The sequence below is a fragment of the Simochromis diagramma genome, unplaced genomic scaffold, assembly GCF_900408965.1.
Source record: "Simochromis diagramma unplaced genomic scaffold, fSimDia1.1 OVJJ01000304.1, whole genome shotgun sequence".
In the NCBI taxonomy this organism is placed as follows: Eukaryota; Metazoa; Chordata; class Actinopteri; order Cichliformes; family Cichlidae; genus Simochromis; species Simochromis diagramma.
In genome coordinates this window covers 20,321,392-20,336,857 of record NW_024387030.1, presented here as the reverse complement: position 1 = coordinate 20,336,857, position 15,466 = coordinate 20,321,392, and the positions used below count along the sequence as shown (strand labels likewise).

Sequence of the window (15,466 nt, the reverse complement as noted above, 5' to 3'; positions counted from 1 at the left end):
GCAGCTTTTGCTTTCTGCAGAAACATGGTCTTGTATTCTGTTGTAGATATCATTTATAATTAATGGAGCATAGCGATACATCAGGCACACCAGTAGATCAGCTAATTGATATCTAAATATACAACTGGCTAACCCTATATTCTGCAAGCCCATTTACAACCCACCTCCACCTTATTTACTGTGTTGGAAATAGTGCCATATCTGCTCTTTCTGAAGCTTCTCTGTTCTGTGCTGAGATCCTTCTGTTGCTTTCTCTCCCTGTGGATTTCAACATGGATGCAGAATGGTGGGGAAGTCCCATATCACCAAATACAACTCATTTTAGATGGAAATGAGGAAAAAATGATTTCTGCTTTTTGACTATAATGACCCTGTCTGATCTGAACCTAATTTCTTGCTTTGTACCGTGGAACAGTAAGTTCCTTTGAAACAAAAGGGCTGTTTTGACTTGGCTTTGAAATGAGATGATTTGAGATTCACAATCAAATTCTGTAACTTACTGAATAAAAAAAAAATGTTTCCCTTTAGTATTGTTTCACTGCTGTAGAATCAAATCAAAGATGCCCAATTCACTCATTCTTTCTATACTTAAAAGCTTTCTATCTAAGAATGACATGCATTCATTCTCTGACAGACGCATCGGAGAGCAACTTGGGGTTAGTATCTTGCCCAAGGATATTTGGCATGCAGACTGTAACAGCCAGGAACTAAACCACCAACCTTCCAGTTAGTAGATGAGAGCAATTAGAGATTTAAAACCTTAGGATTGAGGATACGGGTAAGGCTTTTTTCAGAATAAAGCTGCTGTTTCTCAGGCGAGTTTTCATAGAGAACTGACCAGTATTAACATATTTTCTCACAACTGCTCTGATCAAAGATTATATGATTCAAAGTGGATATCCATGATTATACTACATATAGATTTACAGGGGTAAGAACATTGGCGCATGGATTCTTTTACAAGATGAGTGTAATACACTTGATTGATGGTGTCAATCGCTGAAGAAGAATAAAAAGTTCTTTGTCAGCCTGTGGATTTATTTCATGTTTGTCATTGTTGAAGAATTTTAAATCTTTGGTTTCTTTGCTGTATGTTCTGGTCTTTGTTGTACTTTGTTGAACTTCCACCCCAATCAGTTTTAGCAAATATTAAAAGGGAGTTTTTCCTTCCCACTGTCGCCAAAGAGATCGCCCATAGGAGGTCATCTGATTGTTGGTTTTTTTCTGTCTTCTCTGAATTACTGTAGGGTCTTTGCCTTACAATATAATGTGCCTTGAGGCAGCTGTTGTAGTAACTTGGGGCTATGTAGATAAAATTGAACTCAGTTTTAGTTTGTTCCGGCTTTTAGATCCTTCCTCAACCCCTAATGACAAAAAACCCATGGAGGTGCACAAAGAACATCTAAAGTCCACACAGAAAGTATCCAGCCAACCAGGAGATTCAAAAGTGATGTAGACCAGGTTTGAGGCTACAGTCCTAATCACAGCAGAAGGATATCACCCACCCTTAGTGTGGCTGTAGAGTCAAGGAAAAAGATACAGGACAGACCGATGCCCCAAAATCTCATTGCAGAAACAATCCAACTCAGAGAAAAAAGCACCAGTGAAAGAACTAAAAAACATCCAATTTACAATACTGGAGGTTGAGATGAACAGCAGTGTTACCCTGGACACCTGAAATAAGCCCCTTCTTCTCCTGAGAAAAACTCATACAAATTCATACAAGCTCTGCTGCACCCCTTCCTTTTCCAAATTAACATTAAATAACACATACATGAATCCTAATCCTCCCTCTTCCTCTCTCTCTGGTCAAGTTATCATTGGGGATCACTCTTTCACATCCATATATGTCTGCCTGAAACCTCTCCCCCCCTTTTCTCTCTCTTTCTCTGGACAAATTAACATTGCTAAGCACTCATGCACATTCAAACATGTCCCTACATCCCCTGCCTCTCTTTCTTTCCATCTCTCTAGGCAAATTAACATGGGAGAACAAACACCTTTGTCCTCGTTTCCTTGCTTTTCTCTTTTGCTCTTTTTCATCGTGTGGTTGAATTAACTTAGGAATCACAAAGAAATTCATGTAAACTCCCATTTGTATTATTTTCTGCCTATACATGTTTAATCTCTGCTGCTTTTCTTTCTCGTCAGACAAAAAGATGCTGATGACCACATACATGTGCTCTTATCCTATCTCCCTATACATATCCAGTTTAGAGGGTGGGGAGACCAGGTTAGAGGTTTGCAGAATGTCAAAGGAAAAAAAAACTGGGGGAACAAAAACCTCAAATGTGGAACTTCAATTAATTTAAAGCCCCCACCCATCCATCAGCTGCACCAATCAGCCAAGAATAAATCCGCGGCAGATCTAATTATGGTGCCGTCTCCGAAGACCCCGGCTGCCGCGAAGCCAATCTTCAACTCCTTGTTTGAACAGGCTGATGAACTAAGGGACTCGATGGATATCAAGTCATTTTGTTTAATTTATAAATGGATTTTCCCCTAATACTTAAATTATCATCAGCATGAGAGAGGGAGAAAGTGAAAGAGAGAGAGAGAGCACAATCCAAAGCGTTTGTAAGGTAAAAAGTCTTGAACATGTGGTGCAGGAGAGGATGGAGGGATAAATGGATGGAGGGATGGAGGAGACAAGGCAAAGAATTCCAATGAGAAATGTGTCCTTTCCCAGTTTATAGCAGTGATGGCTCTACAGTGTGTTGAATCAATTTGTTCAAACATTCAGCAAACGATAGAAGCATCAAGGTTAGAGAATGTTAGCGAGAAATGGGTTGCGACCAAGGAGAACCCTGCAGACTGAAAAATGGAGCCAACACAGAAGCATCACTGACTCCCATGTTTAAATGGCCAACTTAACAGGATCAAAAACATATGTTTACACTTTTGACTGGTCATTTTTTTCCTGCATGCATCACCTTGACGACATAATTCAGACTCAAACATCTAGACCCGAGACCGTTCAGATATTCTGCTGAGGCTAACACCTACAATTTGACTGCCATATAAAGTGCTCCCCAATGCTATTTCAATGTCTTTCAATCAGTCTGTTACAAACTTTGATTTCATCTAGCTTCAGGAGAAACTTCCTGAAAAATCTAGTCCAAAAAGGTTTATCTGCATACTTTTCAAGAGAATATAGAAGCTTTCTGAGTCAAAAGTCTTGAGTTGTCTGGTTTAGTCAGAGTCATTGCAATTCTCCTTTGGTTTTATCAAGGTCAGTCATCAATCTCTTAAAAAGCAAAGCCTGTTGTCAATTTCATTTTTCAAGCCTCTAGAACTCAAATGGATTGCTTAATTTTGATCGTGAAGTACTTCACAGCAGTCGTAAGTATTGTCCTGTTTGAACCTTTGTAACTTCTTTTCTCAGCTTGAGGATCTGTGGCAAAAATACAAATAAAGTTTCCTAATTTGAAGCCACTCTCCCATGTTTACCTACCTGGTTCGGGCGTCTCAGAGTGTGACGATGAAGAAGCCGAAGAAGCCCCGTCTTCGTTGACTGCTCCCTGGGATAGAGACATCCCTCGGCCTGGAGGAAGTTTCATCCCAAGCTGCTCTGCCATCTCCACATGATCGCCAGGGTGGATGTAGTCAAACACACTGCTACCAGTGAGCTCCACCTGCAGAAATAAAGCGTTGCTAAAAATCATCCTGTAAAACCCTTTTTGTTCTTTCTTTTGTTTCTACACAATCTTTAATTTCTTGGCTCATAGTTTACCTTTTATTATTTGTCATTTATTTTAATAATTGGTCCCACAAACCAGTGAAGAATTTGTGTGTGCTGAAAAACACTCAAATCTCAAATATGGAGAAGCAATGGCTGTTGGTTTTTGGACAGTTCGGAAATTGTTAATTGCTGAAATTCTGTTCTTTGGGGTATCATTTTCATCTTTTTTTTGCTGATTCTTCGTCCTCCTACTCCGCAGCTTGTCATCTTTCTTTCTCCTCCACCCTTTACTCCACGGCTATTTTTCAATCCATAGTTCCATATCTCTATATCCCATGCTGTTCCTTTGATTCCTAAATTCACCCTGTTCCCCTATGTCACTCTTCTACTTCCACCAATACAATAAAGGCAATCCATCTCACAATGCACACTTTTGTAGAACTGGTAGGATTGAAGATTTTCCCTCAGGAAGAAAAGACAAAATGCATTGAGCATGCATTAAAAGTCTGCTGTAGATGGAGTTATTGAGCAAGCAGAAAAGAGAGGCAATTAAGACTCTTACTTAACAGAAAAATCTCTCGGAAAAGGCAAATGCATCAGTTTATTGCAAAATATTCACGTCTAATGAATTCTTCTTTTCTTTTTTTATTTTCTCTTTGACATGTTATATTTTATTGGTAAGTGACCTTGTTAAGTAAAGACGGTACCATCTGAGTATTTACTAATCAATCTGTGTAGTAAAAGAATGGCTATATGTAAAATATTATACTTTCAGGCAGGTCAAAAAGTCGAGCTCTGCCACAAGCCTAGCAGATTAGATAATCTTACTGTTGTAATGTTCTTCTATGCATCCATTTGGAAAATCTAGTTTAGCCTGCTCAAAGTTGCTGCACACCTGCAAGGTGCTTTGCAACCCACCTCCACCTGAGCTATCAGTGTCATATCTGTTATCACTGACACCTGCTTTGCTCTGGGCTGGGGTCCTTTTGCTACCCTCCCCATCTTAAACTTAGGACGGGGAAGTTGCACAACAAATCCACGGTGCTAAGCTTTACTACAATCACTCCTCTTGTGAGTGTTATGGTCTGGACAGAAAGAACAGTAATAACCTTAAAGAGTAGGATAGTTTAGGAGCCCTACCATTTGGTAGAATGGGCTATGATTTTGACCACTGTTTTTGATTGGGTCATCTCTTTAACACTGCAGCCCCTCTTGCTCGCATTTCAAATCAATATAATCGCTCTAGGAATGCTACACTAGTATTATATTTTTAACAGGCCAACTAACACCTCCACCCCTCTTTCTTTCATCCCTTCTCTCCTGCTCTTTCTTCTCCTCTCATCCCGCTCCTCTAATCCGTCCCTTGTCAGCCGTGGAGAATCAGCAGCATTTTGTCTTTCTTATGGAAATGGAATAAATAAGCTCCCTCTTATTAAATAAATACAGAGTCCCTTCACCTTAAAGACTCTCATTAGTGGCGATGGAAGCGGATTTGTCTTCGTTAATTGGGGATGAGACGAGCAAGCGCCATCTAAACCACAGCGTTACGCTTACACGCAAACACACATGAACACACACTGGTGCTTGCAAAAGCAAAACACGCAGCTTGCACAAACAAATTCCTGTCAAGGTTAGAAATGCACAAACACAGCTTGTGTGACGCACATTTACACACACACATAATTAGGTACACAAGTTTCAAAGGTGTGATGGTTGTGCTCTGCTATTTAACATGTGTGTTTTCATTTGTAGCATATCAAAAAAAGATTGTGCACATTTATTTCCACATGCTAATCTGGTTATGTATGTTTGTGTGTGTGTTCAGGTTTTTTGGGGGTCCGCTGGGACAAAGGGGATTACATGGGTGTAATCCCTTTAATAAGAAATCCCTTTAAGGCAATTTAGTCCCCTCATAAAGTCTCATCTGGAGCAGAAAGTGATGATTAAGAAATGAGGCTGATCACTGAATAACATACACACACACATTCAGACCCTGGTGCACCATGGGAGTTAGTGTTCATGTTTACACATTACAGTGCTAATTGGATCTACATTGTTCTTCCTTGCAATAACACGCTGACTTTTAATCAATTAAAACTTGGCATAACTATTTTACATAAAGTCACTGGTGGAGCTAATTACACAGAGGAAACAATGTAGAAAAGAAATTAGACATTCTGACACTTGCTGCAACAACACTTTAAAATAATTATCATGCAGCAGACCGAAAAATAACACATTACTGTAGACAAGTATGTGTCAGCTAGAAGTATGTAAAGGGTAATGGCATTTAAAAAATTTTATAACCCTAGAAACAGTTTAGATGTATTCTAACATTGAAAGTAAATAAAAGTAGAGCTTTGCTCTAATACTAACAGAACTGGCTTTTTTTTTCTGGGGGAAAAAAAAGACATCCCCCACTTTTATTTCCAGTGGTCCTAATCCCCTTCTGTACTCGCGGGGTGATGATCAGTATAAACATCACAATGGATTCATAATAAATTATTTTTAAAAAACATATGGCAGTTAATAATTGCTATACGTTTGACAGTGTTCATCCAAAGTTTCATTCAGATCGGCACATCCGTTAAAGAGACAGATGGAAGGGAGGAAGCTGTTCAAATATTTTTATTAGTATCCTTTATTTCTCCTGGTGAAAAGCCAGCAAAAGTTACAACAAACAGAACTGGCAGATAAAGTAAATGTAATGAAATTTCAAAATAAGTGTTCTTACAGAATTCAAAATTAAAATGAGTTGAATTTTGTGCTAAAAACACTAAAGGTCAGGTAAAATAATTTCCACAGTTATCTCTTCCTTTGGTAAATGCTACCATTAGCTGCAGTACTCAAACACTGGTGCAGTCTTACATGGCACAGACATAGTGGGCATTTATGCTTCAACGGTAAATGGACGCCATAGCCGTAAACTCCCCTGAAATCGTACTCTGGAACCAACAGCAAAAACTGCTGTGCCCCTAGAAATTCAACTTCATGATTGGCCTGCTCAGCCTGCCTCCTGTGCATTTTCCAACTATTTTTATGTAGTTTTTGAATTTATTAGTGAGAGAATAACAAACATTGCCTAACTATGATGAATAATTATCCCAGCATCAATATAAGTACTCACAAATATCAGGAAATTACAGGAGGAAGGTTTCTGAAACTGTTGGAATGGATGTTAGGAAATGTACAAAGTGGAAAAAATTAAGGGATGAACACACCTGGACCACATCAAAGACACAAAACCCAGGAGAGACAAATTTATTTGAGTCTATTGGATGTCACCACTTAACCACTTATAAAACAACGGACACGACTACGCTGCAATTAACAGGAAAATTAGGTGTTTAAAAAGTCCATGTAGCATGAAAAAGGTTTACTTTAAACTGTAAAAAAGAATATTAAAGAACCCAAAATAAAAACATGGAGCCACAAATGAGCAGAATAGGAATCTGTCTGGGAACAGTGGAGGAGTTAAAAGTTGCCCTAAGCTTTATGTATTATTAGATAGTGGATGCTAATATCTTTAATGTTATGTTGTGCATGTTCGCAACACTTTATACACGAAGAGTAAATCAAGAATCTGTTCCAAAGATCACCTTAACACACAATGAAAGAATCTAGGCCAAAGCAGAAGCCGAAAGTCTCAAGTTTTCACTTGAAACTAAAATTATTTAACATTGTACATTTAAAATGCAAAATTTCTACAATGCCATTACAACTCAACTTGCTCAGTTGACAAGACACCTCTACATTAATTTTTCGTTCATGTCAGAAGAAGCTAGGAAAGGAAACGAACGTGTGTCTCAGGGTTATTATCGTTAACGAAAACTAACGAAATAACGAAAACTAGAAGTGAAAAAACATTTTTGTTAACGGAAATAAAAATAAAAACAACAAAAGGAAAACTAACTAAAACTGTAATGAGTGTTCACAAAACTAACTAAAATTAACTGAATTTATAGCAAAAATGTGTTTAGTTTTCATTGATGTGTGCGTGTCCTACAATAGTCAAGGGTGAAAATGAAGTTTAGTTTCCAGATTTTTTTCTTGCTGTCTCATTATGCCAGCAGGTGGCAGTACGTTAGTCGAGTCGTCTGTGTTACTGCTCCGTCCACGCGCAGAATCATGTCAGGAAAAGTCGGGAGAAAGCGCCAGAGTCCAATTTGGGATTACTTTGAATATGACTGTGTTTTGGCTAAAGCAAGTGTCTTGTAGTGGAAAGAGACAAATTATGAGGGACATTTCTAAAGGGGAAAAATTCCCACAAACCTTAAAGTGCACTTGAAAAGCTCACACAAGAAGGCTAACCTAGCTTACCTTGAGAAGGTAAGGGAGCACACTCAACCCTCATCCCCAGAAACAGACGCTAAGGCAAGGCAGCGTGATGCATCCCGAGACAACAGGACGGGGATATCTACATAACTGTGTGAGTCAATTGCCTTCAAAAAGTTTATCAATTCACTTGAAACAAAATTACGAACACCCGGTGCTGCAAGAGTTAATAGTCTCACTGGGGCCTAAATATACATTTTATAGTTGCCTGGTACCAATGGTTGTTCATCTGCCTTTATTCATTTATTCACCCATAGGTGGGAATGTGAGTTGTCTGTCTCTGCGTGTTAGCCCTGCGACAGACAGGCGACCTGTCCAGGGTGCAGGGTATGGTAGCTGGAATAGCAACATACCCAAGGATAAGCAGAAGAGAATGACTGATATGATGAAACTTAATTATTGCAAACACAACTAAAACTATAACTGAAACTAATCAAAACTAAACTGAAACTAAGGATTTTCAAAAAAATAAAAACTAAACTAAACTAGCAAACAATTGGTAAAAACTAATTAAAACTGATATAAAATTGAAAATCTGAAGTCAAAACTAAATAAAAATAAAAACTAATGAAAATTGCAAAACTATTAAAACCCTGGTGTGTCTGTATGTTCCTGCCTTAGAGCCACCATGCCAAAGTGCAATATGTTTACTTGGCGGATAAAGTGACTCCTGATTTAACACACACAGTTTGTGCCAGTTTCTGTTTTTCACCAAAACACAGCGCTGAAGATGTATGGCAGCCTACGTTTTTTAATCAGGCGGGAACCTTGGCAACAGCAACATCTATATATCAAGTTATCCTTCCAGCTTTCCATACAGAGGTTGGCCAAGAGATTTAATACCATTTCTTTTTTCTCTTTCTCCTAATATCTCGTGTATATGGGGTAGCGAAGTGCGACTAAATTCAGCCTACACAGTAGGCAATGTTTTCAGGGACATGAAGATGTTGGAATAGGTTTCCAACTTTGTGGGGACCTGGACCATCATGATTTACCTACAAAAACATAAACAAAGAGAAGGGAAATGTGGGACATTAAAGTTGTCTAGGACTCGAGGTGGCTAAACTATGACACAAAACTGGGCATTCACATTTGTTAAAATATCCAGTAATGCATCCATTCAGTCAGCACTGCTCTATAAAGATGGAAGAATAGGTATGGGGTAGTCAAAGTTCGTCTGGAGACCTTTATCAAAACAGGCTTCGTCTTTTCAATCTTCTCATTATGTATTATTTGAAAAGGATGGACAACAGATACACTAGCATATTGCAATTCCCCTGCATCAAAGCTGGTTCGGGCCACTCCAGAATATCACTCAGATACAGGAAAAGCAGGACTTGAAATGGACTGGAAATGACGACGGAACATATCCAACTTATGTGATTCCGCTGAATCAATCTTCCATGTTCTGTTCAGGGTATGTTTAACCTCTCCTTTACCAAAAAACAAAGGAATGATTTAAACAACAGATAAAGAAATACATACATAGTGCTATCAGGGGTTTAACAAATTGAGGGATGTGCTGGCTGAGTGGTGACCTCAGCATAATAAAAAGCCTCTCATCACTCCCATCAGGCTCAGTATGCATTTTGACATTGTTTGTCTGCTTAGAGTCTTTAGATAAAACTTATTAAAGCACAACAGACACGCAGGCTTTATCGCTTCACTCACCCTCCCAGACAAGGACATCAAGTGACAAAAGACAATAAGAATGACGGCGATAACCGTGTCAAACGAGCACAGAGTGAGTGAGAAAGTGTTTTGCGAATGAATCCAAATGTTAAGCGAGTGTGTTCGTGCGAATCAAAGAACGTGTGTGTTTATGTTCGCCCTTCTGCATCCTTATCAGTCCCTTCTCCATATTTTAGGACGTGCACATATGTGATGGAAGAGGGTGCTGTCAGCTGTAATTACTGCAGACATACTAGTATTCGCGGCACACTGCTCAGCTATGTGAACCTTGCATTTAGAGCAGGAAACCAAAAAGTCTAGGTTGAGTTTTTTGCCGAACTCTAGTTTCTAAATCAAACTGGGCTTTCCTCAACTATTAGCTGGTGGGTTATGGTTAAAGTCAGGGTAATGTAAGTGATTCCTTTTTTCTTTTTTTTTAAAGAAGCAAAATCATGGTCTGAATGAACTCTTGTGCCAAAATAGGAGCTCTATAAAGTCTGTTATAGACTCCTCTTGTTAGCCAGTGTCTTTTCATTTAATTTTATTATTTTTATTTTTTATATATGTATAGTGTAACAATGCTGGAGCTGAGAGGTGGAAAAAAGGGAAGAATAAAAGAAAAAAAAGGGGAGAAATAGGAGAAAATATAAGTGATTCATAACAATATGTCTTCCATGGAGGTCATAAAGCAAGTGAGCCGAGAGCTGTTTTTACAGAGACTTCGATACAAGCAGACTGGGGCTGGTCCATATCATACCGTTCATGGTAATACCGGTATAATGTTGGGCAACAATAAGAAAACGAAATATTGCGATAGAATATGGGTAAAACGCGCATGCGCAGTGCCTTTGTTTTCATACGCACATGGCGGAAAAAGCATGGCGGCGACGGAGAATGAGAAGGGCGAAAGCGGATCGATGAATGAAACAGATGAACCAGAATTGGTTTGTAAAACTGCTGCAACTTCAGTGGTGTGGAACTGGTTTAGCTTTCGTCCGTCAGATACACAACAAAGCACTATTTATGGTAGAGCATGCTAGCAGGCCGTCACTTAAAATCAATCCTTTGATTTTCTGAAAATCGACAGTGCCCCTTATAATCCCGTGTGCCTTATGTATGAATCCTGGTTGTGTTTACTGACCTTGAAACGATTTTATGTACACGACGCTCAAAAATCTGTCAAATGTTTTAGTACGACTTTGCTAAGCTACGAAGCCGCACCGCTTGATGGATTGTCGGAGCATTATGGCTATCGTAGGCAGGAGCCTCGCGGAGTGATACGTACTGTGCTTCAACATAACATTACCGTATTGTGTGTGTATAACCTCTTTAAGTTTTGTGGATATTATACATGGTTATGCTCAGGATATGTTGGCCAGTTTCCACTGGAAATGCCTTTTGGTTAAACTTTCAGCAAGGAATTTGCATTTGCACTGTTAAATTTTTATATAACTTAATGCACATAAAAAAAACAGCTGCTTGTTTAAGTGAAAATACGTTGATGGTTTTTTTGCACTAATAAAGTTGTGGAGTTGTAAAGTATTTTGTCTGGTGTCAATTATATCGTCAGTTATATCGTTATCGCAAATTTTCAAATGTATATCGTGATAAATATTTTTGGTCATATCACCCTGCTCTAAAGCAGACTTCTTTTTGCCCCCTCCTAGTCACTGCAAAGGGCGTAGTTTAATGTATTTCCAGACAGACCTGAAGAACATGTCCATTGTTTTTGTGCAATCCATTCTCCCAATGTGATCCGATGTCCTTTGGCTCAGTTCAATTCAGTTTTATTTATAGAGTGCCAAATCTCAACAGTTCCCTCAAAACAATTCACACTGTAAGGGAAAGACCCTAAAATAATACAAACCCCAACAATCACAGGACCCCCTTGTGAACAAGCACCTTGGTGATAGTGGGAAGGAAAAACTCCCTTTTAACAGGAAGAAACCTCTGTCAGGGAAGGGCAGCCATCTGTCGCGAACCTGTTGGGAGTGAATGGAGGGAGACAGGACAAAAGATACGCTGTGGACGAGAGCCAGCGATGAATAATAACTAATGATTCAATGCAGAATGGTGTATAAACACACAGAGAGTGGAAAGAGGTGAGTGAAATGTTCAGGACATCACGGAAAGCCCCCAGCAGCCTAGGCCTTTTGCAATGTAACATTAGGTCATGTGTTATTTTGGAAGTGCCATGTTCAAACAGCATTATTTGACGGTGAAATGTAGCTTTGGGGCAACAAAGAGTGAGGGGTCATGCACTTTTGCTGTGTTTGACCATAACCTAAAGTTCTATATCTGGAACAATTCTCAGTAATACAAATTATTTTCCGTTTTGCTTCCTCTGTCTCTTTAAACAATGCTAAACTGTCGACCCAACAGCGTACACCTCGGCCTGTGTGACAAAAACCATGAGCCATTAAGAATGAATTACAAAGCCGGTCTAGCCCTCGTAACTTTTCACCACCATTAATTACACCTCCAGCTCCAGAGTACGAGAAAGAAAAACACAAATTTCTTCATTTTCATTGTGAAAGGCGCAGCCCTGGCAAACTAAACAACAAATAAAAGACATGAAATCCGAAGCGTTGAATTCCCATTAATCACATTCTCACTCTCTGTATCACACTTTAATTAATATGGCAACATTTTAAAACCACACACACAGAAGCACACGTACCTCAAAACAGTAAAAAACCTCTGTGTGACTTTGTAAAGTACTAATCAAATAAATTGATGTTGGCTCGCAGGGTTCAGAATTAATTACAGCATTAAACATTAGCTAAGTGGGGTAATATTCCAAGTTTGATAGTGCATAATTACTCTGCTGTTAATGATTCATGGGGCGTCGGCCTCCGTTAGAGGCGAGGAGCGAGTAGAAATGATGGACATCAGCTCATGTGTCAAAAAACTGCAGACCAACTTCATTTCCTCCTTAAAGGATAGAAATATTTTACATGTTTTCTGAAATCTTGCGGTTTTCGCTTGGAGCTTTTGAAAATCTTAATTAAACTGAATAATTTACACTTAAACATAGAAACTTAAGTGTCAGCAGCGAAAGAGATAAAGCTAAGCCATCAAATGTAACACTTGAGTAACCAAGCAACTCAATAATGTGCACACTGTGGGGAAAAAAAGACAGAAAACAAAGCCTGTAAAATAACAAAAGAAGGTCATGAATACTGAAGATGGCACTACATATTTATCTAATTTATCCTATTCTGATTTGTCTACTACAAAAAGCTAAGAAACATCCTGCTGTAAAGCTTACCATACTTATTTTATTCTGTTAGCCTGCGGTCCCTGCAGGAGCTGTGGGATTGTCAGGCACTTGAATTCCAGGGTGATTCCAGGTGAAAACCTACTCTTGATAATAATTCTAGTTCTTTGTTTTATTCTTTTTGCACACTTGCTTCTTTTAACTTCCCAGAATTTGCTTTAAAGCATCAAAATGTTGTTCTGAATAAAGCATTTGCCTGACTGTAATCATGTAAAATTATATATACACACACATATATATATATATATATATATATATATATATATATATATATATATATATATATATATATATATATATATATGAGAGAGAGAGAGAGAACAAAACACTGGTTCCATATGGTGCAAACTATGTGTAGATTTTGTTTGTGTTCCAGAGCGCTTAATATTCATAAGTGCATATGTGTATTAGTGCATAATGTTTATATAGTATGGAGATTAATGTGTCTGTGACCACACGCCGTTCTCATATGTGCGTGTGTGTGTGTTTGAGAATAAAGCTAGAATCAAGCTGGAAGTCTTGGTGTATTATCAGTCAGATGAATGGGGATGAATCTATATAGCAAGCACATGCATGCACGCATACATACACACACATGCACACACACAGCTGATATCAAGACGCTTTCCTTGTCAACACCTCAGAGGATGACAAATGAATGGTCCATTATGAACTGTTTGCCACGCTCTGTTTGTGTGTACGTGTATGTGTGTGTGTGTGTGTGTGTCAGTCAGCCTCTGATAGATGGTGATTTATTAGGCAAAACAAAACACCGAACACTGAAAGCAATCACTTCATTGGGGGAGTGAGAAAGAGGGGGAGAGAGACAGAGGTGGCTATATAGCACGGTGAACAGTAAGAGGTGTCACACAGGAGGAAGTAAGAGGTGTCGTACTTTTCCAGGTCTAAATGAATTATGGCACATCAGCTATTCTCTCTGAAAGTTAAGTTTGAAGTGAATGAGTAGCAGTGTAACATAGCGTTCCACGGAGACCTCCAGTATGTTTAATGTGTTGTTTATAACCTCAATGTTGCTAGATTAGTGCGTCTGTTTGATCTTCAGAAATTTTACTTCAAATTAAGTTTTAAAAATATTAAAAAAGAAAAAAAAGGCAAACAGTTCCAACTGAAATAGATTGCAACCTTAAAAAGCAAAAAGAAACTAATTCTGAACCTGAGAATGATAGGCATGAGCACGAGTCTGTGACTGATAGATAAGGGTTGATCTGATATTGGTGTGTTGCAGTTGTTCCTCCAACATCATATTAATGCGGCTCCAGACACATTATTGCAACTAACCAATCATGTTATTGTGATTTTTATCCTTTATCACTGGGGAGAAGTCTGCATTAAAGGCTTGCTTCCAGATAGGCTTTCGGACACAAGGTTACAATTGGAAAGGGTCTATTTTAAACCAACCCATGATCTATACTAAACATAAAGTATTTCAGTCAGAACCTTCACATTCACATCCAATTTGATTTCTGTGTGCAGTAAATTATATTTGATGGTTTGCTCTGTTCTTAGACTTCCCTGACTTTTCATAGGCAGAGCTGGAAGAAAGCAGAACGGCGGCAAGAGCCCTCAGCAGGCAATAGCAGTCATCGTTGGCAACAAATATGCCAACTGATAAAGTCAGAAATGGCACGAAAAACCGGAGTTGGGGTAAAGGTGGACTGCAGCGCAGCATGCAGATACTGAGCTAACATTTGATGTTGATCGGCAAGCTGATCTTCCAGGATTATAGCTGAGCTGATTTTGAATTCTGTTTGAACTTGCGCTAGGCTTGAATCAAATAATAGAAAAAAAATTAATAGATAATTAGCACTATGTTTTCCCGTCATGGACTTTGTTATCTACTGTAGTGTGCAAAGGTCTTGAGCCATCCTTGATGACTTTATATATTTTTCAAGAAAACCAGCATACTGGTGCAACCATTTATTTAAATGTGCAAATACACAATGAATACAGGATTTTAAGGCAAAAAAGAAAACTTTTGTACAATTCTAAGGAACCTGAAGATCTGAATTTGGGCTACCTTTATTCTTCACAGGCACAGCCTGAACTCTCTTAGGTGAGCTTGAGTGATAGTTGTCTTCTTAAAGGATGTTCCAAAGTTCTTCCTTGAATGTCGACTGCCTTATGTTCACTTCTCTGTCAGGATAAAGGTGCCCTGTGTGTTTTTTTTATCCAGCTATGCTTTTCTTGCAACAGCGGCATGGTTGGAATTGCTGTCATGCTAAAAATTTAGCTGTTAATCTGATGTAAGTGGTATTGCATAGCGGCTCAACTCTGATGGTACTTTTTTGTGTCCACGAGTCTATCAATTTTGACCACATCCTGAATATCACTGTCTAAAATGCAGGCCCAAACCATGACAGTGCCTCCACCATGTTTTATGTATAGCTGTAGACACTCACTGTTGTCACTGTTGCTCTGTCCTGACTCCCTACATACACTGAAAAAAAGAACATGTTGGATTTACATAATTCAATAGT

The 15,466-nt window shown here is 38.7% G+C and overlaps 1 protein-coding gene across 1 annotated transcript in view; it reads right to left on the bottom strand.

Annotated features, from left to right (window-relative positions):
- LOC120740294 (neuronal PAS domain-containing protein 3) overlaps positions 1-15,466 on the bottom strand; it is a 381,289-nt gene that overhangs the window by 56,158 nt on the left and 309,665 nt on the right. Inside the window, 1 exon segment of the mRNA XM_040042549.1 lies at positions 3,455-3,635. Coding sequence (XP_039898483.1) covers positions 3,455-3,635 — 181 coding nt within the window.